General features: G+C 38.9%; 1 protein-coding gene and 1 long non-coding RNA gene across 3 annotated transcripts in view; one reads left to right on the top strand and one right to left on the bottom strand.

The window, feature by feature from the left end:
- Nucleotides 1–1,752: 1,752 nt before the first annotated feature.
- On the bottom strand, nucleotides 1,753–16,232 carry LOC125925547 (uncharacterized). Its single transcript, XR_007458863.1, has 2 exons — nucleotides 16,036–16,232; nucleotides 1,753–1,993 (listed from the first exon to the last, which is right to left on the bottom strand). It is a non-coding gene; the product is annotated as an uncharacterized LOC125925547 (long non-coding RNA).
- A 126-nt stretch (nucleotides 16,233–16,358) lies between these two features.
- The window catches only part of TAF1A (TATA-box binding protein associated factor, RNA polymerase I subunit A), a 31,036-nt gene continuing 19,745 nt past the window's right edge, over nucleotides 16,359–27,649 (top strand). Inside the window, exons 1-4 of one of the 2 annotated variants that reach the window (XM_049634586.1) lie at nucleotides 16,359–16,376; nucleotides 17,758–17,880; nucleotides 22,580–22,749; nucleotides 27,119–27,232. In XM_049634586.1, coding sequence (XP_049490543.1) covers nucleotides 17,760–17,880; nucleotides 22,580–22,749; nucleotides 27,119–27,232 — 405 coding nt within the window. In that variant the 5' untranslated portion in view covers nucleotides 16,359–16,376; nucleotides 17,758–17,759. Of the gene's footprint in view, nucleotides 16,377–17,757; nucleotides 17,881–22,579; nucleotides 22,750–27,100; nucleotides 27,233–27,649 lie in introns of those variants that run through there. The other variant, XM_049634587.1, reaches the window with a different exon arrangement.

The following is a 27,649-nucleotide window of genomic DNA, read 5'->3' as shown; positions in this document are numbered from 1 at the left end:
ACATAACATATACAAAAGATGACTGGTAATACTTCATAGACATAAATGTAAGAACTAAAGCTATAAAACTTCTAGACGAAAACAAGAGAAAATATTTGTGACCTTGGGTTTGGCAAGCCTTTAAAATACACACAAAAAATAGGGGTGCCTGGGTGGCTCAGTCAGCTAAGCGTCCAACTTTGGCTCAGGTCATGACCTCATGGTTCGTGAGGTCAAGCCCTGCGTTAGGCTCTGTGCTGACAGCCTGGAGCCTGCTTTGGATTTTGTGTCTCCCTCTCTTTCTATCCTTCTCCTGCTCCTGCTCTGTCTCTCTCTCTCTCTCTCAAAAATAAATAAACATTAGAGAAAATGTTTTAATAAATAAATAAATAAATAAAACACAAAAAACTCTAAATGAAATAAATCAATAAATTGGACTTCATAAAAAAAAAACCTTTTGCTCTCATTTCTATATTCACTGTTATTAAAATGGAAAAGTAAGCCACAGACTAGGAGAAAATTTTGCAAAACATATATCCGAAAGAATTAAACCTAGAATATATATAAATAACTCTCACAACTTACAAATAAGAAGACAATCCAATTTCAAAAAAGTGGGCCAGAGATTTAAATAGAGAATTCACCTTAGAAGATACACACATGGAAAACAGGTATATGAAAAGATATTCATCATCATTAGTAATTAGGAAAATGCAAATCAAAGCCACAATGAATATTAGTGCATATCCTCTAAAATTATTAAAGTTAAAAAGTCTACTTATACAAGTGTTGACAAGGATGAGGACAATTGGATTTCTCATGACACTGCTGGTTATAATTGGCAGTTTGGCAGTTTCTTTTAAAATTAAATCACATCCACCATAATGAACCCAGTCTTTCCACTCCTAGGTATTTATTCAAGAAGAATAAAAGAATGACCTCACTAAGAGTTGTTCACAAATGTTCATAGTAGCTTCATTTGTAATAGTAAAAACAAACAAACAAACAAACCCCAAAAACAAAGCGCCAAACAACAACCCAGGTGTCCATCAACAGATAAACAGATATTAAATTTTGGAATATTGCTTATCAGTAATAAGGAGCTGTTGATACTAGCAACAGTAAGGAGATTCTGAGTGAAATAAACCAGACCAAAAAATATATACTTGTAATTCTATTTATATAAAATTCTAGGAAATTCAAACTAATCTATAATGACAGTTGTTGCTTGGTAACAGGACAGGGAGGCAAGGAACACAAAGAAACCTGGGGGTGTGTGATGGTCTTAGGTGTGTACGCCTATGTCAGATCTTAGAAAACTGTATAATTTAAATACTTAAATAGCATTCATTCATTCATTCATTCATTCATTTTTAAATAGCATTTATAGCTCAGAGAGCCTGGGTGGCTTAGTCAGTTGAGTGTCTGACTCTTGATTTCAGTTCAGGTCACCATGCCAGGGTCGTGGGATTGAGACCTGTGTTGGGCTCTGTGCTGAATGTGGAGCCTGCTTAAAAGTCTCTCTCTCTCCTTCTGCGCATGCTCTCTCTCTCTAAAATAAAAAAAAAAAACAAAAACGTTTATATCTCAACAGAGTTGTCAAAAAATTATACCGAGAAAAATAATTTGTAATAATTCACCGAGAGAGATAAAATATTGTTATCCTTAAAGGTAACTGAAGATTTATAAACCAGGTAAATCCTAGTAAAGGTCTTAGTTAAACACGAAAACCCTGCAATTATTTATAAAACAGCGAGTCAGAAAAGCAACAAATACATTTTTGTTTTACTCAGTCAGATCAGCCTGCACAGTATCATTTCTTGCTAGGCATCCTGAGATCTTCTCTCTTCCCAGAGTTCTGACTTCTTTTGTGTCCAGTGTCATCCTTTGTAGCCAGTGTCTAGGAGATGGGTCCACCTGTTACGGCTGTGCCCAAGGAGGCCCAACCTTGGCTCCAATTCTCAAGGGTGGGGGAGGACTCTGGATCCTATTATATTCTTCAGAGTGGAAACTCCTAAAAGATAAACAAATCTTTCTTGTTAATAATAATCATCTCTCTTTGTAACAAGTTGGGGGCGGGGATGGGAGGCCGACACAACCCTGCCACACAGTAAGTGCTAACATGAAAACACAGTTTCACATTCAAAACAGGTACAAATTCTAAGCACTAAAGAGTTCAATGAAGGAGGAGAATAAATGATAGTGGTGGAATTTGACTTAGGTCTTGGTGAATAGGTGGGATTTAGATTTTAAAAAGAAAGGAAAAGGCAAGTGAAGAAAGCAACATAAGAGAAAAGAGAGCAGAATGTTTAAAGGACAGTAAGGGGATCTAACGTTACCAGAGTGAAATGATCCTAGTGAAGAGTAGTGGGAGATAAATTTGGTGGCCAGAGTAGGTCAGATTACACAAGTCCTTGAAAATCAAGCACAAAACTTAGACTTAATAGAGTAAAAAGCAGAAAGCTATCAGACTTTAAGTGATCATATGACTGAAGTGGAATTAAAGCAAATATCTTGTTCTGAAAGCCACGGAGAATGGAGTTCTGTGTTGGGCATGGCCAATAGGGCTAAATTCTTCGCCACAATCAAAAGCCATGTCAAAGCCATGTCAAAGGGTATGTTGTACTGAGAGTGAGTCATATACAAGGCAAGAATACCTATCAGCATGTGCTATTTGTCTAGTCCTGACAAATATTATCCCAATTTCTATTGCACAAAGAGAGAAACTCAAACATCTGAAATTGCCACTAATATATAGACATATAAGTTCCTGTGTCCGGTTCCACCTAATTTACCTTGGCACTATTTTCACAGAAGTCAAATATTTGATGCTTTGAAACAAATGCAGAACAGATTCCAGGGTGGGGCCTATACAACCCAATATCCACAGTGTAGACTGTTTGGCTTCCTCCATTTACAGTTTTCAGATATGAATTACTTCCTTACTGAAGACAACAGCAGAGGCGAATAATGTAACCAGAAGTACTAAACTAGGTATGAGAAGTCCAGTCGCATGACTCTAGGCAAGCCATCAATTTTTCTGAGTCTTAGATTCTTCATCAATAAAATTGGGGCAACTGTTAAAACCAAGTGTTTCTTTAAGAAGCAAATGAGATAATATATTAACAGGCTGATTATGTTGTTTAAGTAATTAAACAGCAATATATCTGGCTCTTAGCCAACAGGGATGGTTAATCAGGGATGGTTAAGATTCTCAGTAAATCAGTGACTGTCACAAAGGAGACCTTTTTTGATACTACCTTCCCTAGAAACTTCCCTTATTAAAAATCAGGAGGGCAGGTAACATCCCCCACAAGGTGTGCTTGACAGTTCAAAAGCGCCTCCTGGAGGAGACTTCAAAAACTGAGAGGGAGAAAAACTATTCTTCAGGGTAACATGCAGTCACAGCAGACCGGTTACAGATAACACATCAGGACAAAGCAAATCTCCTGAATCTTCAGCATTTTAATGAATACATGCGGTACAAAGTTAGGAACAGGAACACGAATACCATTATGAAGACTATTCAAGTGTGAACACCAAACAATTGCATACAGAAAGTGTAGGAGTTCCCTGCAGGTATGAAAGCTCATTCCATTTAAATCTACATGGAATATGAAATGGAATGGAATATATTAGAGGATGAAAGGATGATATTAAACCAGAATGATTAAATAGAAAATCTAAACATAATCTGATAGTTCCCTTATTTCTTGTGAATTCTCTAGAATATGTTGTCTAATAGCAGTATGATGCCAGCTACAAATATAATTTAAAATTTGTACAAGTGACATTAGAAAGGCAAAGCAAAACAGATGAAATATGCTTTAATAATACATTTTATTTAAACCAGTATATCCAAAATATTATCGTTTTAATGAGTAATCAATATAAAAATTATTAATGAGATATTTTACATTTATCTATTTGTTTATTTTGAGAGAGAGTGTGTATATGTGTGTGCAAGGAGCAGAGGGGCAAAGGGAGAGGGATAGAGAGAATCTTAAGCAGGTTCCACATGCTAAGCGTGGAGCCTGACATGGGGCTTGATCTCATGATGGTGAGATCATGACCTGGGTAGAAATCAAGAGTTGGAAGTTTAACCAACTGAGCCACCCAGATGCCCCAGACATTTTACATTTTTCACTTCATATGAAATCTTTGAAGTCTAGCGTATATTTTATACTTATGGCACATCTCAATTCAGAGTAGGTACATTTAAAAAGAGCACAGCTCTAGAAAGCAGGGATTAAAAATTAACACCAGATCCATACCATATATTTATACATTATTTGCACACACTTAAAGAAAAGCAAACCTTAAAATTCTGTTACAGGATACAAAATATTTTTGGCTAAGCTCTTTTGGAATTTCTGCAGAAAGAGAAAGAACAGTGGTAGTTATTTCAAACCCCCCAATAATTTTGTTTGTTTGCAATTAGAGGTTGAGATTTTTGTTGGAATATCTATAAATTTCATTGCCTCTTCAGAGGAATCTGAAATCTTTAGTAAAAAGCATGAGCTATGGCCATCATTAAGTTCCTACACGAGTCATGCTTTTATTATTTATTTCTTATAATTATTTAAAACAAGTTAATCATTGTTGACAAGCATAAAGAAACCAAGAATGGCATTTTTAGGGGTAATAACACAATGATACTGCACAAGAGCCCTTATCACTTTAGGCTAAATTGTAGAAAAACACAATTGCAGGTAAGGGACCACAGCATGATACTTGTCTAGGCAAATGTTTCTTGCTAGAGGTGTATTGGCATTTTGGGTGGGACAGTCCAACAGTTGCAGGGTATACAACAACTCTGGTCCTGGCCATGAAATGTTAGTATCATCTTCGTCATGGCAACGGAATAAAATTGCCCCCATGCATTCCCAAATTCCCCTTTGTCAGAATGGTACCACCCTCCTACTTGGGATACACTGCTTGAGACTTTTGTTAAAATCTGACGGGTAAAAAGCACCATATTTGGAGCACCTAGCTAGCTCGGTAGGTGTAACATACAACTCTTGACCTTGAGGTTGTGAGTTTGAGCCCCATGTTGGGTATAGAAATTACTTAAAAATAAAATCTTTAAAAAATACGCCCATATTTGTAAATATTCTATATCCCGTGTTTTGTGGTTTCTCTTATCAGCTAAAAGAAAAAGATTATAATATCAACCTAAAAAAAAAAAAGAGTCCCTGTACATTCCAATGATTTTGCTTTACAGTTTTTTGGTTTTTTGGTTTGTTTTTGTCATTAAAGTTAAAACCACCTTACTAGACATCTCACACTTCTGAATTTGTATTTTTCTTCCTCCAAGAATGGTCATATATTGTTCTACTTCCACTCTCACATTTGTTCCCTCTTCCACACTGTCTTCTCTTAAATTTAGATCTGAATAAATTGTATTGTTAATAGTCACATTTTGAGTTATTTGGAATGAATGTAGAGGGTTTTTTTCTTAATGAAAGAACACGTTTCTTAATTAAAATGTAGGGGAATATAGGTAGAGATGCAGTATGTGGAATTATTAGGATAATAATTATGATAAATATGTATCATTTTCATGATGGCTGATCTCATTTACCCTAATATAATCAGGTTTCTCCACAATGGAACATAAAATTACTTCTTAGCGTTAACATCTACTAACTGTATGTTAGAGGATTCAAGTGAAGCAATATACAGTCAGTGACTATCATAAGGACTGAGACGTATGATGATATCAGTAATTATGTTTTAGTAGATCTCTGTTTGGATGCAACAATCATCACCAGGGTGGATATGTGTTTTTAAAATTATATGTGTGGGGCACCTGAGTGGCTCGGTTACACGCCTAACTCTTGATTTCAGCTCAGGTCATGATCTCACGCTTGGTGGAATTGAGCCCCATGTTGGGCTCTGTGCTGACAGTGTGGAGCCTGCTTGGGATTTTCTCTCTCTGCCCCTTTCCTTCTCACACTCTGTCTCTTACTCTCAAAATAAATAATAAACTTAAAAAATTAAAATTCTACGTGAGTATATATGTATATATTCCAACCAAACCTCTTTTGTGAGACTAAACATGAATTAGTACTCTGGTACAACTGTTGGCAAACTGTGGCCCACAGGCCAAATCCAGTCTGCCACCTGCTTTTGTGAATAAGGTTTTATTCAGAACACAGACATTCTCATTCATTTACATTTATCTGTGGCTGCTTTTGTGCTGCAACAGGAGAGTGGAATAGTGGTGACAGAAACTGTATCAACTGAAAAGTCTAAAATATTCATTATCTTTTTACAGAAAAAGTTGCTGACCACTGCTGTAGATTGTAAGTTAAAAGTCAAGAGAAAATATGCACAAATAATTTTTCTTTCTTATGGCTGGAATGGGTTTATGAAATAAGATCAAGGAACTGTTAGTTTCTGGGACCAATGTCTCCTCCTTGTAAAAGCGTGCATTTAGGACTAGAAAGCTTCATGTGTCATGTCAGAGGTGGAGAATCCTGGTGAAGTTCATTGTGCCGAGATTTAAGAAATGTCTTTTCTAGAGAATTTTGAGGTGGATCTAATTTTGGGGCTACACATATTGATACAGTTTTTCAACATTGTTGAAAACTGTGAGTCCATGAGTTGAGTTGCTCATTAATAGTGTGTAATAATTTCACAGCTATCATCTAACATATGAAAGTATCATAAAAGGCTGTCTATTGGATTGTAGTAGAACGTTTTATAAGTCTATCCATTAAGTTTTATTCTTTTTGCTGATTATAGATGTTATACTCATAAAGCCATGAGTAAAAATATATGATTAGTTCAGTATGGTTACCTTGCAAATTTTGGGCAGTTCATTTTTCAGAGACCTATTTTGTTTTAAATTTTTTAGTGTTTATTATTTTTGAAAGAGAGAGAGAGAGAGAGAGAGAGAGAGGGAGAGAGAATGAGTGAGGGAAGGGCAGAGAGAGAGGGAGACACAGAATCTGAAACAGGCTCCAGGCTCTGAGCTGTCAGCACAGAGCCCGATGTGGGGCTCGAACTCACAAACCATGAGATCATGACCTGAGCTGAAGTCGGACACTCAACTGACTGAGCCACCCAGGCGCCCCTTCAGAGACCTATTTTTAAATGTACTTTTTAAGTTGATTTTGGACTCCATGGACAATGAAATATTTGTTGAATCTGTGAGATATTAGAAAGTTTCTAAGCAGTTTGACCTAAGTGAATGTCTCTATCACCATGACGGACAAGGATAAAAGGAATATAGTACTTCTACTTTGAACCGTAATAGAGTAACAGGTACTGCACTTGTCTTTCTGCCACAAAAAAGCATAAAACTAGACAAACTACTTAGAACAATCTTCATCTTATTCTAACAATCTTAGAACAATCTTCATGCACTGATAAACAAGCAGCATGTGACTGTCATACTTGAGAACAAAGCACACAAGGTAAGCTCCATAATTAGGGAGGTGAAGTTCAAGTAAAGTAGTGGCCTTCCTGAGATGAGGAGAAAATTATCAGGGGTCAAAGATATTGAAGTGGCTGAAATTTTGTGGGTTAGAATACCTGAGCTGCCGTAGTGTCGGTGTGTATGTGTGTGTGCATGTGTGCACATATGTGGGGTGGAGGGACACAAATGTGCCAGGCAAGTTTGCCTGTTGCAAGAGGAAGGCTGAAGAGTGATCCTAAAAGTCATGTAGTGCTGAGACATTGGATTTTCAGCCCAGCCCAAGAGCAGCAACTTCTCTAATACTTTAGGCACATAATTGAGAATCCAGAATCAAGCCTTAAGAGAAAGAACCATGCAAAAAATAATAATAATAAAATAAATAAATAAATAAATAAATAAATAAATAAATAAGAAGCACATGCTAGGGCCAAGTATAAAACCAAAATGAACATGTGATGAAAATAATAAGACCAAAGCTAACATAACCAAAAGGACCAATCAGTGATTAATTTGCATGACACACAGATGTAATATTCTTTAAAGGAAGACAGGATTAGCCAGACTCCCTATAATGTATTATCTACAATTATCTAACATACAATTATTATCAAACATACAAAGATTTAGGAAAATGTGAACCATATGAGAAAAGTAGTCTATAAAAAATTTCTGTGAGATGACCTGGATTTGGGGTTAGGAAAAAAAAATTAAGTAACATTCATAAATATTTTCAAGGACTTAAATGAAGACATCATTGTAATGAATGAAGAGATAAGGGATGTCAGCATATAAGTGAAACTTTTTTTTTTTTTAAGAAAAACTCCAAGAACTAAGAAGTACAGTAATTAAAATAGAAAAATTTACTAAATGGGCTTATCAGCAGATTGAACACTGAAAAAACAACAAAAAGTTAATTTGAAAATAGATCAATAGAAATATCTGCTTTAAAAATCAGAAAGAAGGGGCGCCTGGGTGGCTCAGTCGGTTAAGCGTCCGACTTCAGCTCAGGCCACGATCTCGCGGTCCGTGAGTTCGAGCCCCGCGTCGGACTCTGGGCTGATGGCTCAGAGCCTGGAGCCTGCTTCAGATTCTATGTCTCCCTCTCTCTCTGCCCCTCCCCTGTTCATGCTCTGTCTCTGTCTGTCTCAAAAATAAATAAACATTAAAAAAAAAATTTAAAAAATAAATAAATAAATAAATAAAAATCAGAAAGAAAAAAATGAACAAAGATTCAGTAACTTGTCAACATCAAAAGAATTTACATGCATACAACTGAAATCCCAGAAAGAGGGGCGCCTGGATGGCTCAGTCGGTTAAGCGGCCGACTTCGGTTCAGGTCATGATCTCACGGTCAGTGAGTTCGAGCCCCGCGTCGGGCTCTGTGCTGACAGCTCAGAGCCTGGAGCCTGTTTCAGATTCTGTGTCTCCCTCTCTCTGACCCTCCCCTGTTCATGCTCTGTCTCTCCCTGTCTCAAAAATAAATAAAACGTGAAAAAAAAAAAAAAAAAAAAGAAATCCCAGAAAGAGAGCAGAGAGAAAATTGCATGAAAAAAAAATATTTGAGGCAATAATGGCTGAAAATAACCCAAATTTAGTGGGGAAAAAACCTTACACATATAGGAAATTCAGTGAATAACAAGTAGAATATTTACAAAACAAAACAAAACCCATACTTAGACACATTATAGTCAAACTGACATTAAACCAAATGGGGAAGAAAAAGTCTTGAAGGCAGCCAGAGAAAAGTGATACATTACACATGAGTGAAAATGATAAAAATGATAGCTGACTTCTCATCAGAAACAAGAGATCAAAAGACAGGGCACTTGGCTGCTCAGTTGGTAAAGCATGCAACTCTTGATCTTGGGGTTGTAAGTTCGAACCCCATATTGAGGGTAGAGTTTACTTTAAAAAAAAATAAAGAGAGGGGCACCTGGGTGACTCAGCTGATTAAGCATCCAATTCTTGATATCGGTTCAGGTCATGATCTCTCAGTTGTGAGATCGAGCCCCACATTAGGTGCTGAGCTGATCATGGAGCTTGCTTGGGATTTTCTTTCTCTCTGCCCCTCCCCCACTATTGCTCACTTGCTCTCTAAATAAATAAACTTAAAAAAAGACAATGGAAGGGCTTAAATAACAGGAAGACAAAAATCGCCAATTCAGAATTCTACATCCAGAAAAAGTATCCTTTAAAACAGAAGACACAATAGACATTTTCAGGTAAATGAAAACAGAAAATTCAACACCAATAGACCTATACCATAAACAATGTTAAAAATTTCTTCAGTATTAAAGACAATGACTCATCTGATGAAAATTGAGATCTATAATGTTTTAATTTCCTTTACTGTGTAATGAATTTAGTGGTTTAAAATGATTATCATTTATTATTTCTTCCTATTCTGTGACTTAGCTAGATTTAACTGGGTGGTTCTTCAGATTTGGGTGTTATTGGCCTACTTCACCGATATGGCTGCATTCAGCTGGGAAGTTGGCCAGGGTTAAAACTTCCAAAATAGCTTCATTCACATGTTTGGTGACTCAGATGTGGTAGCTGAAATGGCTGGGATAGGCCTCTCTCTTTCCAAATGTTTTTTTATTATTCAATAATCTAACCCAAACCTATTTACATGCTGGCTGGATTTCTAGAAGACAGAAGTAGAAGATGTAAACCTTCTTAAGGTTTATATCTAGAACTGGCATGGCATCAGTCTTTGGCATATTTTGTTCATCAAAGCAAGTCAAAAGACACACCCAGATTCAAGGGAAGAAGAAATAGACTCCACGTCTTTTTTTTTTTTTTTTTAACGTTTATTTATTTTTGAGAGAGAGCATGAACAGGGCAAGGGCAGAGAGAGAGGAAGACACAGAATCTGAAGCAGGCTCCGGGCTCCGAGATGTCAGCACAGAACCTGATGCAAGGCTCGAACTCATGAACCATGAGATCATGACCTGAGCTGAAGTCAGACGCTTAACCAACTGAGCCACCCAGGCGCCTCTAGACTCTATGTTTAAATGGGAGAAGCAACATGAATGTGTGGGTGGTAATGGAAAGAATTTATGACAGCTATTTGAAGATTATTAGAAGGAATGAAAGCACTGAAAATAGTAAACATAGATAAATATAAAAGACAACATACACATTTCTCAATTTTTTAAAGGACATATGACCATTTAAAGCAAAAATTATAATGAATGTAGATGTAACATACAAGACAACAAAGCATAAAGGATTTGCAGGTGGTGGTGTAAAACTATACAAGGTAAGGCTCTTTTATTTTATGTGAAGTATCACAATTTTAGCTCTAGGAATATTGATAACTTAAGAATGCATACTGTAATTCCTAAAAACATACAGTTGAAAGCCAACAGAGGAATTCAAGTGGAATACTAAAACATTTGATTAATCCAAAAACTGGCAATAAGTGAAGAACAGAGGAACACAAAACTAATGGAACAAATGAGAAACAAATATCAAAATGACAGACTTAATTTCAATAATATAAATTATTATAATTAATATAAATGGATAAACGCACCAATTAATAGGTAGAGGTTGTCAGATTGAATTAAAAATAGGAAGATCCAACTAATTATTGTCTACAAGGGAAGCACATTTAAAAAACCATGGTTGAAAGTAGAAAGATAGAAGGATATAGAACACACTGACAGTAAGCTGAGAAAGTGTCAGTGACTATATTAATATAAGAGAAATTTCACTTTAAGAGGTGTTATCAGACACAAAGATTTTTCACAATGATAAAATGCTTGTTTCATCAGGAAGACACAAGAGCCAACAGTTAATGTACTCAAAATAACAAAACTTTAAAAATATGTAAAGGACAATGGAACACTAGTTGGCAATGAGAAAGAATGAAATATGGCCTTTTGTTGCAACGTGGATGGAACTGGACAGTGTTATGCTACATGAAATAAGTCATACAGAGAAAGACAGATACCATGTTTTCACTCTCATGTAGATCCTGAGAAGCTTAACAGAAGACCATGGGGGAGGAGAAGGAAAAAAAAAAAGTTAGAGAGGGAGGGAGCCAAACCATAAGAGACTCTTAAAAACTGAGAATAAACTGAGGGTTGATGGGGGGGTGGGAGGGAGGAGAGGGTGGGTGATGGGCATCACCTTTGGGATGAGCACTGGGTGTTGTATGGAAACCAATTTGAAAATAAATTTCACATAAAAAAATAAAAATAAAAATATGTAAAGGAAAAACTGACCATACTAAAGGACAAAAGAAATACACAAATCCATTGTAAGAAATTTTAACTCCCCTATTTTGGTAATTAAATAGTGAAACTATAAAAAAAGTCAGTAATGATATAGAAGAGCTGAACAAAACTATCAACTACCTTAACCCCATTGACATTGATAGAATTCAATGCTCCACAACTGTAGAACACATTCTTTTTCACTGCCCATGGAACATTTACCAAGATAGACCACATTTGGGGGGACAAAATAAGCCTCAACAATTTTTATAATATTGATATCTGACAAAGTTTGTTTTCTGATCACAGCATAAATAATTTGGTAATCTCTAGACAGATGAAGAAAAAGAGATGGAAGATGCAAATGATCAATATCAGTGTTTTAGGTATCTATTGCTGTGTAACAAAGTACTCCAGAATGTAGTGGCTTAAAACAAGAACCATTTTATTGCTTACCTTTTGTGAGTCAGGAATTTGCACAGAGTTCAGTGAGAACAACTCACCTCTTTCATGTGTTGTTAACTAGACTCACTTGTGCAGTTGAACTCAGCTGTTGGCGGATCTGGGTCACAAGGTCTGGGAAGGCCTTCCTCATATGTTTGGATAAGATGCAGACTGGTGGCTTCATGTGGCCTCTCTCCATGTGGTGTTTCATCTTTCAGAAACTTTTTCTTCCTGTGGTCTTTCTTTCCAGTAAGATTGCCTGAACATTTTTGTTTTTAAATTTTTTTTAATGTTTATTTATTTTTGAGAGAGAGCGTGAGTGGGGGAGGGGCAGAAAGGGTGACAGAGAATCTGAAGCAGATTCCGTGCTATCAGCACAAAGCCCAAGGTAGGGCTTGAACTCATGAACTGTAAGATCATGACCTGAGCCACAGGTGGATGCTCAACTGACTGAGCCATCAATGTGCCCCAAGATTGCCTGAACTTCTTAATGAGTGGCTCAGGGCATCAAATGGGCAAAAAATGAAGCCGTGCCTTTGAGGATATAATTTTTTTTTCTCAATTCTGAGCCTGGGGTGGGATCCTAGCCCATGTATTTTGAGGAGTTTGTAGTTAGAGAATATTTTTCTCTATATTGTTATGTAAGCTATCTTTATTTTTTACTTTCATTTTTGCCACATTCCTTTTTTATCTTGTTCATATTACCAGCTATGATACCGTATAGACTATGATGATGTCTCTTCAACTGTTTGGTTATCTAAAGCCTGACTTTGGGGTGCCTGGGTGACTCACTTGGTTGGGCATCTGACTCTTGATGTTGGCTTGGGTCATGGTCTCAAGGTTTGTAGATTTGAGCCGCAAGTAGGGCTCTGCAATGGCAATGCAGACCCTGTTTGGGATCGTTTCTCTACCTCTCTCTCTGCCCCTCCCCTGGCTCATGTGTGCATGCATGCTATCTCTCAAAATAAGTAAACATTTAAAAATGTTATTCACTGGGAATGCAAACTGGTGCAACCACTCTGGAAAACAGTACAGAGGCTCCTCAAAAAATTAAAAATAGAACTACCCTATAACCCAGCAACTGCACTAGTAGGTATTTATCCAAGGGATATAGGTATGCTGTTTCGAAGGGGCACATGCACCCCAATGTTTATAGCAGCACTATTAACAATAGCCAAAGTATGGAAAGAGCCCAAATGTCCATTGATGGATGAATGGATAAAGAAGATGTGGTATACACACACACACACACACACACACACACACACACACACACTGGAATATTACTCAGCAATCAAAAAGAATGAAATCTTGCCATTTGCAACTACGTAGATGGAACTAGAGGGTATTATGCTAAGTGAAATTAGTCAGAGAAAGACAAAAATCATATGACTTCACTCATGAGGACTTCAAGATACAAAACAGATGAACATTAGGGAAGGGAAGCAAAAATAATATAAAAACAGGGAGGGGGACAAAACATAAGAGACTCTTAAATATGGAGAAAAAACAGGGTTGCTGGAGGGGTTGTGGGAGGGGGATGGGCTAAATGGGTAAGGGGCATTAAGGAATCTACTCCTGAAATCATTGTTGTACTATATGCTGAAAAACTTGGATGTAAATTAAAATATAATTTAAAAAAATGTTATTAATTATCAGCAGTGCCTGGGTGGCTCAGTCAGTCACCTGACTCTTGATTTCAGCTCAGGTCACGATCTCACAATTCATGAGTTTGAGCCCCACATCAGACTGTGTACTGACAGTGTGGAGTCTGCTTGGGATTCTCTCTCTCTCTTTCTCTCACTGCCCCTTCCCCACTCACTTTCTCTCTCTCTCTCTCTCTCTCTCTCTCAAAATAAATAAATAAACAAAAAAATGGGTGATGGGCAATAAGGAGGGCACCTCTTGGGATGAGCACTGGGTGTTGTATGTAAGTGATGAATGGCTACTCTTGAAGCCAAGACTACACTGTATGTTAGCCAACTTGACAATGAATAAATAAAAAAAATAAAACAATAAAATGTTATTACCAAATTAAATTCTCTTTAGCCCTGTAAGGCAACTGTAAGGACATCTTTCTGTTCCTTAGAATATGTTTCTTTCTAGATTGAGTTTAGGAAACCTTCTGTGTGCTTTGTTTTATTTTATGTTTGCATTTTTACCATGTTATTTCTTTTTTTTAATCTTGTTTATGTTATTGGATGAGATATAGTACAGTCACTTTATTTTACGTCCTTCACCAACACATTTTATACCAGAACTGTACTATGGGAAAGGGAAGGGTTAGGTAGAGTATATAAACATTCATTCTTAACTTCCTTTTATCTACAGTTACCTAAAACTGTATGAGAATATAAAGGTAAACAAGAAATTTCTTCTCCGTCTTTGTGAAAGCATGAATTTGGGTGAAATTACACCTTGCAGAACTCAATAAAGGAAATTTCTTTTAAGATGGAGCCAGGAGGACAGAAAGGGTAGCTCTCAGGCCCCACCACTCATTGCAACCCTTTGCAGATCCAACAGGACCAGACTACTTTGCATTCCCAATAGGAAGAAACCTACTTCACTATCCCAGTAGGAGAAAGGAGGATTTTCCCTTTGCCCAGCAACAGCCCAGCCAGTGACAAACTGTCACAACTCAGCCAATGAGAAGCCACTATACTTCAAAGTCCCAGTTTACTGCAATGGACTTGTTGTTTATAACAGCTCCCCCCAACTCCCCCCTATCCTCTATAGAAGAGTGGTCCTTTCCTATGTTCTTTGGACTTGCCTAAGGCTTTTGCTATAGCTTCCTTGTCCCAAATTCCAATTCCTCTGCTAGTCCTGAATAAACACATTTTGCTGGTAAAATAATAAGCCGTTTTACTTTTCAGGTCAACAACTTCATGGCAAAGGAAGAACTGTAGCCGGACCAAGCCTCGAGACTAGAAGATTATGGCTGTGTTATTTTGTTTGTGTGCGTTGCTGGACCACATCATCACTTAGGTCAGCCTTGCTGCAGAGGCAGAGCACTGCAAAGAGTTACAGCACAAGAAGCAGCAGTAGGAATTTTTCTTTCTTTTTAAGTAATCTGTATGCCCAATGTGGGGCTTAAGCTCACCACCCCGAGATCAAGAGTTGCATGCTCTACCAGCTGAGGCAGCCAGGCGCCCCTGGAACTTTTCTTGCAAAATCATAGCTACTGCACGGTGCTTATGAGGAAAATTCAAAATCAAGTATTTCTGCCATTTTAAGGAATTCCTATAGAAACCCTTACTACACCCTTTCATCAATTCTACAACATTGATTCTGCTCAGATGGTTTGCTTTCAGGGTACAGAAAACTCAGATTCCTATGCCATTATTTGTGCAGTCTTAAGTATGAACAAAATTGATGTAATGACTTTAAAGCTAACTCCTTGTAACTTTTCCTCCGTAGTCCTAGTTCTGTTCTCTGAAGCTTTGAAAAAATGGTCTGACCTTCTTTCACAGACCAACCTTCCCAGTTGTGGAGATACATACTGTGCTCCCATGGGTCTCTGCCTCTCCAGGGTCATCTTACCCAGAACTCCTCAACTTTCCCTCATTTTACATTTAATCATCTTACTTTTTGTCCCTCTTTCATGTAAGTTTGTCAATGCTCCTCATGAAAAGTGGCCCCCAGATGGGTCCCCAGAGTCCTCTCAGCCGAGAGGGAAAAAGATATTCTTGCTCAAATTTGGGGGAGGGTGCCAAATGACTTAAATTCAAAGATAAAACTTTAAAAGAAGAGAAAAAAAGATGTCAAGGGAGCAATTAAGAGGTTATGCACATTTATCTTGGCCAGGGCCACTAACCACGCCTCTGAGGTTTGCGCAGTGCGCCCCTGGGCCAAGAAAAAAAATTTAATTAATTTAAAGATTATAGTACAGTGGTAATAGTACTCTGGTAATGGTGGTATAGTACTCTGGTAATGTTGCATTCTGCTTTTTCGATTGCTCACCTCAACCAGCCACCATCCCCTCGTCCCACTCTCCAGTTGCACTTAAAGTCTCCCATTTTCCAACTGGAACAGAGTAAGACACAAACGAAAAGCCAACGCGGTGGGAGGACAGCTGCGCGCGGACACTTCCGGGGTTGAGCGGCGAAGGGCGACGCCTTCGCCACAGAAGGAGGAGTTAGGGGCGGAGCCGCGTCCGCGTGCCATCTGAGAGCGCGGCGGAGTTTGCGCATGCTCACACGAAGCAGGCTCTAACTCCGCTTCCGGTGGGGGTTCGCTCCTGCAGTTCACGAGTAGCAGCCAGGCTGCGTTTAGTGCTGCGGGGAAGAGTCGGCTTCAGGCGGGTAAGTGGCGCCTCTTTTGTCCATCAATCATGGCAAGCATTCAAAGTAGAACCTGAAGGGCTGTGCTAGGACTAACCCATGTTCTGCTGCTACTTTCTCCTGATGTTCTGAAACCTTTATTTCTGAGCACAAGGCGAAAGGGGTGGAGAAGCTGTGGGTGCCGTGGCAACTGCATGGCAACAACTTAGTTTTTTTAGAATTTGGAGAAATTGGGAGAGCTGCTTCTGTAAGGGCTCGTTAAAGTACGTGTGCGTCGGATGCAAATTTCGATGTTATGTCAGTCCCAGGCGCCTAAACCGCAGAATTTTATTTTAAAAGATGTACTCTGGCTGTAATGTTGGAGTAGCAGGATTTGAGGTGGGGTAACTAGTTGGAAAGCTAATTCAGTGATCAAGACACAGTCTGAAGATGTCCTGTCCTGAACTGGGGTAGTGGTGTAGGATTGCGGAGAAGAGGGAAAATTGGAGAAATTCCAGCCGTTAGTATCAGCTGGACCAAAGAATCGATTGGATGTGGGGAATGAGGGACAGGAGCCCTGAGCATCTTGAGGATTAAGTCCATTCTTCGCTTGGCATATGGCCGTCTTTCTAGATTCGTTTCCCTCCATCAGTTCAGTCTTCTGACCCCGTCCTCCACGCAGACCCAAGACTCTGTGCCAAGTAGTTTGATGCTCTAGTTCTAGAATATTGTCCTCACCTTTTTATGATGTTGGGTCAGTTTATATAATTTCATTACGCCCCTCAGTTTTTTTCCAACATGAAAATGAAATAAAATAATAGTCCTTCTCTCAGGATTTTTATAAGGATTAAGGGAGATAGTTTATATGCTTGGTATATAGAGAAGGATCAATATATGGTAATTACTAATACTGTTATGTACTTGCATCGTTTTATTATTATGTGTCATTTTGCTATATCTTCCTCTGGACTTGGGTGTTTTTTGTTTTTGTGGGTTTTTTTTTTGAAATTAGCAGCAGGATCTTCTCTATCTTTGTATGTTCTTGTAATATAGTAGTAAAGATTAAAAAAATTTTTTTGAATGGATCATTTATTTGGGCTGTTGTTGACATAATTAAATTTATTTCTTACTTTATAGGAGCTACCTGGGGGGTGCCGGGGTGGCTCAGTCGGTTGAGTGTCCAACTCTTTGATTTCAGCTAAGGCCTTGACCTCAGGGTCGTGAATTCAAGCCCCACATTGGGTGTAGAGCCTGCTCAAAAAATAAATAAGTTAATAAATAAAACGCAGGAGCTACCTGGTAGAATGAATTTTGCTGATCAAATATATCTATTAGATAAAAAGGTAGCAGTTTTTTTTATATAACTAAGAAGGCCGGGAAATGAGATGTACAGATGGTAACTGATATTCTCCGTTTGGAACAGGTATGAGTGATTTCAGTGAAGAATTGATAAGGTCCAAGACAGAGGATGACCAGGAGGAATCATGTGTATTGTCTGGTACAGGAATGTATTTTCCTTGGCTCCAAAAGCATATAGACACTGTGGGTAAGTAAAACAACATCTAGCCATTTTAACTTTAATGCAGGGAGATGGTAAGATTCAGTATGGACACAAAATTAATAAGTAAGTTCAGTTGCAAGATGTGCCTCTATTCGGGTTTTGAGGCCGTAAGCAAAATGATCATTTAAAACAGAGATCCCTTTCCTACTTTTCCTTTGAACTAATAACATAACAGATAATCTGTATTATGATAGATTCCTTTTTCCCCCTCAGTAATACTTATTAGTCACTTATAAGCCTGGCATTGGCTAAATATTGGGATACATAGATGAATAATACATGGTCACTGGCAGTGAGGAGTACATATGTAGGAAGTGTTTTTAAGAAATTTCTGTTGTTTTGCATTGAAATTATTCCTAATATAATTGATCTATAATAGGTTCCAAAAAAAGAACTTTTCACTCTATAAATATAAGCAAATGTTTCTGTGGAGTATATTCCCTGTAAGAATATATAAAAGAAGCAGTTATGTGTATATTATTGACCTGTCGGATGGTGTACTTCTGGGAATATATCAGAACTGGCACTTAGTACCCTCAAAACATCTCTCGTAGACTAGCCATCTTTCCCCTTGACTGAGATTCTTTGGCTCCTGGAGTTTGCTCCCGTTTCTTTATCTTTTAGTTTTAATATTATCTCATTTAGTTATCTCAGTAAATTAATCCTCAGTAAATCCATTTGCTGGGCGTTTTAGAGTTGAGGGAAATGAATCCTGAAGAAGTTAAACTCTAGATGTTGGTATCAGGAGTTAAACCAGGTCCATCTGATCTCAAAGCTTATACTTTTGATAACCGAGATATAATTTTATTAATGAGGTATTATATGTAAAGTGCTTAGTGCAGAGCCTCATGCATAGTGAATGTTGGAAAAAATAATAGTTTCTTTCCTCTCTTCTCATTTTAATTTTGCTAATGACCGTACATGGTTTAAGCTAGCTTTGAATGGTTGGTACTTAAGAGTGAATGCTACTTCCCCGCCTGATAGGGAACTAGTAATCTCAAGTTCCTGCTGGTTAAGATATACTTGGGCAAGTTTTTGTCATCAGGGTTCTATAGAGAACTGGAGTCAGTCTGAAAGCAGACAGGTTTAACACCAGAATTTACATGCTTAGAAATGTTTTAGAAGTTATGAATAGCCTGTTAAACCCAAAATACTTTATGCCTGCAGTGAACAATAGTTTCAGGTAATATTGACATTGTAGTGATAAATGACCATACTAGGAAAACAAAATTGCCCAGCAGTTATTAATTTTTTTATTCTAGTAAATATCTATTGGCGTTCTGAAGGGTATGCCCTTTAGAATAAAAACTTTGAAGGCAGAGGCCACTCTGAATTAAAATTATACGTTACGTGACACCTGGCTGTCTGTTGGTGAAGTGTGCAACTCTTGCTCTCAGGGTTGTAGGTTCGAGCCCCACGCTGGGTGTAGAGATTACTTAAAAATAAAATTTTAGAAAACAAACAAAAAAACTATGTCGAGTACCTAGAGTAGTACTTGGCACAAAATAGTGCTCAAAAAATATTTGTTGACCGACAAGTTTCCAGATTCTTTCAAGGGCAGTAGAGATAGGCTGATGGTGCTGGTTCTCTATTGTAGCTCATTTCATGTCAAAATTTCTTTTCCTAGGCAGTTATTTTTGAAAGTGTATCAGCAACAAATAGGATGATCTTTTGCTCGTAAAAGAATGAAATGAGAGGTATTCCTGAGGTAACTAGGCTGAATTGCAAGACAGAAGGGGAATTTTCCAAGAATTTAAGGACAGTAGTCTAAAGTCCCGACTTCCAGGCTGAGTAGTGAAAACTTGAGGGGTTGGCCTGAGGTCAGTCCTCCTTTAGGTAAATAAATGAGGTTTTAGGGAAGAGGTGTTTTGTCAGTTTCCTGGACCAGCTGCTGCTTGGATCTTGCTAAATGCAGCTTCTTATTCAGAGAGCTGGGTGGGGCATTCTGTTAAGTTCCCTGGTGATGCTAAGGCTTTTGTTTCCAGGACCACACTGAATAGCAAGCAATAGGATCTCCATGAGATTTGTAAGTATTTTTAAAAAGTTTGAGAAACCCTAGTGTAGAGCCGTTGTGTTGAAACCTGTTTTGTTTGAGTACCCTTTTTTTTCTTTTCAATTATGTACTGCCTTGCATGGTTTTAAAGTGTCATCTAAAAAGTGTGTTTATTGTAAGCTGAATAGTTGCAAAAGATCTAATTTCCAACATATTTTGGCATTTTTAAATGAAATTAAGTTTACTACTTTTACAAATATATCCAGTGGAATCTAAGCAGCATAGGAATGTGATGCCTTTCACCATCCATTTAAAAATATTTATGAAAAAAAATTTTTTTAATGTTTATTTTTGCTAAAGCACAAGCTAGGGAGAGGCAGAGAGAGGGGGACTCTGGGCTGTGCACTGACAGCAGCAAGCCTGACGTGGGGTTTGAACTCAGGAACTGTGAGATCATGGCCTGAGCCAAAGTCAGACACTCCACCAACTGAGCCACCCTGGCACCCTGAAAAAGATTTTAATTGATGAAGATTTTATACTGTTTGTTTTCCTTTCATACTTTTGTTTTTACAATAAAACTGTGTATCTACATTTAATTATTTTTTGTTAATATCCTATAGGACTTTAGGTACTAAGATTTTGTCTGGAGTGAGACATCATAATTTATGGTTTTACAAAACTGATGCTAACAACATAAGTATTAAAAGTTGTGTTAAAATTTAGGGGCACCTGGATGGCTCAGTTGGTTAAGCATACTATTTCGGCTCAGGTCATGATCTCACGGTTCGTGGGTTCGAGCCCCGCATTGGGTTCTGTGCTGACAGCTCAGAGCCTGGAGCCTGCTTCAGATTCCGTGTCTTCCTTTCTCTCTGCTCCTCCCCTGCTCATGTGCTGTCTCTGTCTCTCTCTCTCAAAACTAAATAAACATTTAAAAAAAACTTAAAAAGTTGTGTTAAAATTTAATTAAAAGTAAATTTTTATGATTTCATTTCTTTTTTTTTTTTTAATGTTTATTTATTTTTCACAGAGAGAAAGAGAGAGAGACAGAGCATGAGTGGGGGAGGGGCAGAGAGAGAGGGAGACACAGAGTCCGAAGCAGGCTCCAGGCTCTGAGCTGCCAGCACAGAGCCCAACACGGGGCTTGAACTCACAAACCATGAGATCATGACCTGAGCTGCAGTCGATCGCTCAACCCACTGAGCCACACAGGTGCCCCATGACTTCTTTATTTCAATAAAATAAATAAGGTTATCACTTTTTTCCAATGATTTGATATATCCGTGAAGGAGTAGCATGTATTTCTGGAATGAGAAAAGATTTAGCTTCAGTTCTATTTTGTTTTTATTGATGTAATTCTGAGAAACCTTAGTTACATGAGTAAGTAGACGGCATTGGATAGAGTGTAATTGTAACAATGTATCAGGCCTTTGAATTCTTGAATTACTCATGACAAAATTGTGTAGTGATCTGTTATAAAGAATTCTTAAGTCCTTCCACGCTTTTGATAAGCAAAGACTTGGAAATCACCTGACTTGCCAAAGGGTTTGTTAGAGTCAGTCACTGTCCCAATAGTTACACCTACATTTTCACCTTCAGGTAATATATATTGATTTTGATTGTGAAGCCTTGACTGTAGCATGGTTCTCTAGGAGATTGATTTTAGGCACGAGTGAGTATGTGAGGAAGTTGAAGATCTGCAAGTCAATTGCTCTGAAACTGTCTTTGCCCAGTACCTGTAAGTCTCTCTGTATTCCCAGGGGTCAGGGTACCCCGCGGGAGGACCACTGACCTAGTGGGGTCCTGTGGTGGTGTGGGAAGGAAAGAGGAGGTGTCAGTATGCCACCTGTTACTCCTAAAACGGGGTTGTGGGGTGCCTGGGTGGCTCAGTCGATTAAGCTCTGACTTCAGCTCAGATCGTGATCTCACGGTTTGTGGGTTTGAGCGTCGCATTGGGTTCTATGCTGACAGCTTGGAGCCTGGAGCCTGCTTAGGATTCTGTGTCTCTCTCTGTCTGCCTCTGCCCCACTCACACGTGCGTGTGCTAGCTCGCTCTCTCTCTCCCTCTCTCTCCCTCTCTCTCCCTCTCTCTCCCTCTCTCTCCCTCTCTCTCCCTCTCTCTCCCTCTCTCTCTCTCTCCAAAATAAACATTAAAACACAGTTGTAACTAAGCCCAGATGTTCTTAAGGTGAGGATTGTTGATCCTTTAGAGATGTAAACGCTAATGTCTTCAGCTGTTAAATCTCATTTGTGTTTAATGTCATTGAGTTACTGGAACTCGGTCCTTGAATAATGAAAGCCCACCTCTGAGAGTTTTCAGAATACTGGTAGTTAATACAGGACATGCTTGTCTAGGATAACCCTAATGATTTTTACCCATTCTAAATACTTGGGACTTGCTTTTGGGGCCCAGATTGTTTGGTGCAAAATGAAAGGATGATTGGATCTGATCTGGAAGCTTTGGTACCCCGGTAGCCCATGAACATCAAGTCAGGTTTTTCTTTTCCATTTGCTGAGACTAGTAAAAATAGCGTGCAAGAGTTTGTTTCAAGGGAAGCTAGCTTTGATATTAGGGCCGGGCTGGGTTGAGTAATAATTACTGTCCTGCTTGTTAAAATTTCTGCTTATCAGAAAGGACTTTTTTAACACTTGAATTGGGATCACTGTGGGTAAAGACTTCTTTTTAATCTGTAGAAACTGGAGGAAAAAAGGAGAAGGATTTTGCTCAGACAACCAGTGCTTGTTTGAATCGTATCCAAGAAGCTTTGCTGAAGCACCAGTGGCCACAAGCTGCAGGGTACATGCACAGTTACTTCCAGATCCTGGAAGATTCCGACAGCCACAAGAGGCAGGCTGCACCTGAGGTAAGTGAAGTGTGAGCCTGTGGGAGGAGATTACGGCTACCCAAGAGAGTTTCTGCCCCTTGAGCGCCACCCAGAATAGCTTTTGCAAGGATCGCAAATTGATTTTTCTAAAAGCTACTGAAAGTGGTTTTGGGTGGAGAATTTATACTGGGACATTTTTTCTTGCACATCTTTTTACTTGTTAGGATTTTATTTTATCTTTTAAGTTTATTTATTTATTTTGAGAGAGAGAGAGAGAGAGAGAAGGGGCAGAGAGAGAATCCCAAGCAATCTCCGCACTGTCAGTGCAAAGCCCAACTCGGGGGTCAAACTCACGAACCGTGAGATCATGACCCGAGCCGAAGTCGGACGCTTAACCTACTGAGCCACCCAGGAAGGGCTACTTATTAGGATTTTGAAGGAAACTAAAAATATTTTGAACTCTGAATTCTCAGATTCCCCACTATTCCTTCCTTCCTTCTAGTAATTCTCCCTCCTTTCCATGTGTTGTTATTTTTCCCTCTCCATAGGATGTTTCCTATCATCATACCAACGTGTTGTTTCTTGCGTCTTAAAATCATCTCTTGACCCCCATTTTCTCCATAGGTGTGTGCCATTTTTCCACTTCCGCTTTCAGCCAAACTCCTTGAAAGGTTGTGCATACTTGTTCTCGCCAAACCTTCTCCAGTTAGGCCCCTCTGCCCACCAGCATCACCGTTTCTACCAAGTTGCTTTGTCAGGGTCAGCAGTGATCTCCAGGTTGCTAAATCTGGTGCCCAGTTCTCAGCGCTCGAGTAACTTGACCTGTCAGCAGTATTGAAGACAGTAGATCGCTGCCTCCTATGTTGTGATAAGCTTTCTTCATCTGGCTTCCAGGACACTGTTTCTCACTTTTCTCTCTTGCCTCACTGGCCTTCCTCAGCCTCCTGTGATTGCTCGTCTGCTCCCTGGCCTTTTGACTTGGGAGTTCCCCAGAACTCAGTCCTTAGTCCTCTTCTTAAATGGCCTTAAATCTGGTCTGTATGCCGGACGATTCCCAGTTGTGTATCTGCGGCCCTGACATCTCTCCAAGCCCACGTTCCTCTGTCCAGTTGTCTGTTCCGCATCAGCACTCAGGTGTCTAACAGTCGTATCACACCAGCGTACCTAAAGTGGACCTTCTGATCTTCACCATCAAACCTACTTTTCCTCATCTCAGATGATGGTTTTTTAAGTATCTAATCGCTGGGGCCCGACTCTGAAGTTCCCTTTCTTTCATACCCCATATCCTATTGGCTCTCCTTCAGAATTCGGTCTGAATACTTCTCGTCAGCTGCGTGACTGCACGTCAACCCAAACCACTGTCATCTCCCGTAGATGACTGCTTGCCCTCCGGCACCCCCTTGTCTCTTTTCAGCATAGCGAGTGACCAGGGTTATCCTTTTTAAAAAATAGTCTTATAAATAAACCACCATACAGTTCCCACATTTAAATGGTACAATTCAATGTTTTTTCATATATTTGCAGAGATATGCAGCCATTACCACAATCTAAATTTTGAACCTTTTCCTCCCCCCCCCCCCCCCAAAAGAATACACTCACAGTCACTCTCTGCCCTGTCCCTCCTTCCCCCACTCCCCAGCCCCTGGCAACCACTAATCTACTTTCCGTTTCCGGACATTTCAGAGAAGTGGATTTTATGATATGAGGTCTTTGTGCATGACTTCTTTCGCTGAATGTGTTTTCACATTTATTCTTGTTGCAGTTTTTATTAGTACTTCTTTCCTTTGTATTAGAAGGTGACATTCCATCCTGTTCTGTGTGTCCCTTCGTCTGTTGTTAGACATGGGCGTTATTTGCACTTTTTAGTTATTATGGGTAATGCTGCTATGAACATTCACGTTTTTGTTAGGGATGTTTGTTGAAATCTCTCTTGGGTATGTACCAAGGAACAGAGTGCTGGGTCATACAGTAACTGTGTTTGGCCTCTTGAGGAACTACCAGACTGTTTCCCAAAGTACCCGCACCATTTTACATCACCACCAGTAATCTATGAGGTTCCAATTTCTCTGCATCCTTGCCAGGTTTTGTTACTATCTGTCTTTCTGATTGTAGCTGCCTTAGTGGTTGTGAGGTGGTAGCCCGTTGTGGTTTTGATTTGTATTTCCCTAGTGACTAATGATGCAGCATGATCTTTTTAATTTTTTTTTTTTAATGTTTATTTTTGAGAGAGAGAGAGAGAGAGAGTGAGTGAGTGGGAGGGAGAGGGGCAGAAAGTGACAGAGACACAGAATCTGAAGCAGGCTCCAGGCTCTGAGCTGTCAGCACAGAGCCCGACGCGGGGCTCGAATCCACGAACTGCAAGATCATGACCTGAGCTAAAGTCAGACGCTTAACCGACTGAGGCACCCGGGCGCCCCTGCAGCATGATCCTTTTAAAACACAGAATCGATCATGTCACTTCTCTGCTAAACTCTGTAATGGCTTCCCATTTCACTCAGTAAAAGCCAAAGTCCTAATGATTGCCTGCAAGTTCTGTATGATCTGCGCATTCCCTTTCCCCCTTGACCTTTCTGATCTCATTTCCTATTACTCAAATACTGTTTTTTTTTCTTCTTCCAGCCTCCCTAATCTCCTGGTTCTTGCTTGAACAGACCATGTGCACTTTTGCCTGATTGCCTTTGCTGTACCTATTCCTTTTACTTGAAAAGGTCCTTCTTCAGATATCACTATAGCTATCTGTCAAGTCTCATTTTCAGTGAGTCCTACCGTGACTGTTTAAAATGCAATTCCATACCGCCCCCTCCACTTTCCAGCTGTCACTCCTGACCCCCTTAGTGTGCTCCATTCTTCTCCTACCATACTTGCCGATTTAATTCTGTTTCTGGGTTATTGTCTGTCTCTCTACAATAGAATGTAAATTTCCTGAGCAGAGGGATCTAGAACAGGGCCTGGCATATACTTTTAAATTTGTTCAGTAAAATATAGTTTATCCATAAATAACTTCACATGGAGCTCTCAAATAGCTCTTACTAATATAGTAACCATCGCATTGGGTAGATATTTAATAAAGCCCAAAAAAAATCTGAGAGAAAAAACCTATTGGTTGAAAATTTAGTTTATGGACAAAGCTATGTTCATCTATAAAACATTGGACAAGTTATAGGTTCTTTTTGTCCAGAATTTGTATTATAAAATGAAGGATTTGAATCAGTGGTTTCCAGACACTTGCTGCTTCTTTTTGAATTATCTAGGGCTTTTGTTGAAAATACAGACCCCTGTGCTCTACCCTATACTGATCAGACTCTGAATCCCTAGAATATTTATTTTTAAAAGGTGTCCCAGGTAATTCTTATACACAGCTGGGTCTAAGAACAATTGTTACAGTCTACAAATTTTCTCTAAGCTCCAAAATACTACAATTTGGTTTTTCTACAAAGGAAATCTTGATTCCTCTTTCTGAGTTGGAAAGGTGAGTATTAGGATTATACCAAACAACTAATATATATATTCACAGAAAGAACTGATTTAAAATTCTCTTAAATATACTTTAAGATCAGTAATGAAATAGGGGTGCCTGGGTGGCTCAGTCGGTTAAGCATCTGGCTTCGGCTCAGGTCATGATCTCATGGTTGGTGAGTTCAAGCCCCGCATTGGGCTCTGTGCTGACAGCTCAGAGCCTGGAGCCTGTTTCAGATTCTGTGTCTCTGTCTCTCTGCCCCTACTTCCCCCACACACTTACTCTCTCTCTGTCTCTGTCTTTCTCTCTCTCTCAAAAACAAACATTAAAAACAATTTTTTTTAAATCAGTAATGAAATATTTTAACTGGGTAAGAGAAATAGAGATTTACCCCAAGAAGCGCTCCAGGTTCTGTTCCCAGAGTTTTGGTGCTCTGGGGAGAAAGTAATACTTTATTAAAATTTGACTGTAGCTGATGAAAAATTTTAAGTTGGAGTTCTCAATATAGATTAAATATAGTCAGTTGTAGAGCTTTATAGATCTCAGGAAACATCTAGTCCATTGCACTCATATTGCAGATGAGACCAAGAATTGTGAAAAAGCCAGGGTTGACAGAAACTGAGTTTTCTGACTTTAACATTCTTGCCCCTATGCCAATTAGAAATTCTGTTTTCAATATGGATCTGAGCTGCGTACCTTCTTTAGACTACTAAGTTTAAAATGGCACTATTACAGCCATCTGCTATTTTTATTTAATGGATGGAAAAACTTTATCGCATGAGATATAATATTTAGTTTTACTGGGTGAAATGAAGTATAGTAAAATGTTGATAGTAGTGGTATCTAGGAAAACGAATTATAGGTTGTAAGCAGAAAAAAGATAGGGTCCTTAGGCAGAAATTGGTTAAGGGAAGGATTTTACATTTTTATTAGTAATTTCTGTTTTGACAGATTATTTGGAAGCTCGGAAGTGAAATTCTGTTTTATCATCCCAAAAGCAACATGGAGACTTTCAATACCTTTGCTGACAGGATGAAAAACATGGGTGTCATGAATTACTTGAAGGTGAGAGAACGCAGGCTTTGTGAATTGACATTGACAGTGCTCGTTCTTAAAAAAATCTTCTCGGTGATGAGGTAGGTAATGATGTAAAAGGCATGGAAAAAGGGTAAGAGGATAAATACAAGAGCCTGAAAGGAAGTAGTATTGTGAAAACCATTTATTCCTCCATTTCCTGCTGCCTGCCTTGTTCTCTGAGTCAAAATACCTTGTCTTTGTTTATCTCCGGCTGCCAGGACCAGTCCTTAAGAGATGGCACTTATGCCTTATTATGACGTTGGACCAAATTCTAACCTCTTTGCTTAATTCATTTGGGTTCTCTAGGAATTCATGCTCTTAGAAAAAGGAAGCAGCTAAAACAAATTGGGAATTTGAATATGTGAAAGTGGTCCCCCCCCCCCCCGCCCGGCTTTATTAAGGTAT

The sequence above is a fragment of the Panthera uncia genome, chromosome F1 (genome assembly GCF_023721935.1).
Source record: "Panthera uncia isolate 11264 chromosome F1, Puncia_PCG_1.0, whole genome shotgun sequence".
Classification (NCBI taxonomy): domain Eukaryota; kingdom Metazoa; phylum Chordata; class Mammalia; order Carnivora; family Felidae; genus Panthera; species Panthera uncia.
Note: the sequence above shows the minus strand (reverse complement) of the source record. Positions and strands in the feature narration are given on the sequence as shown.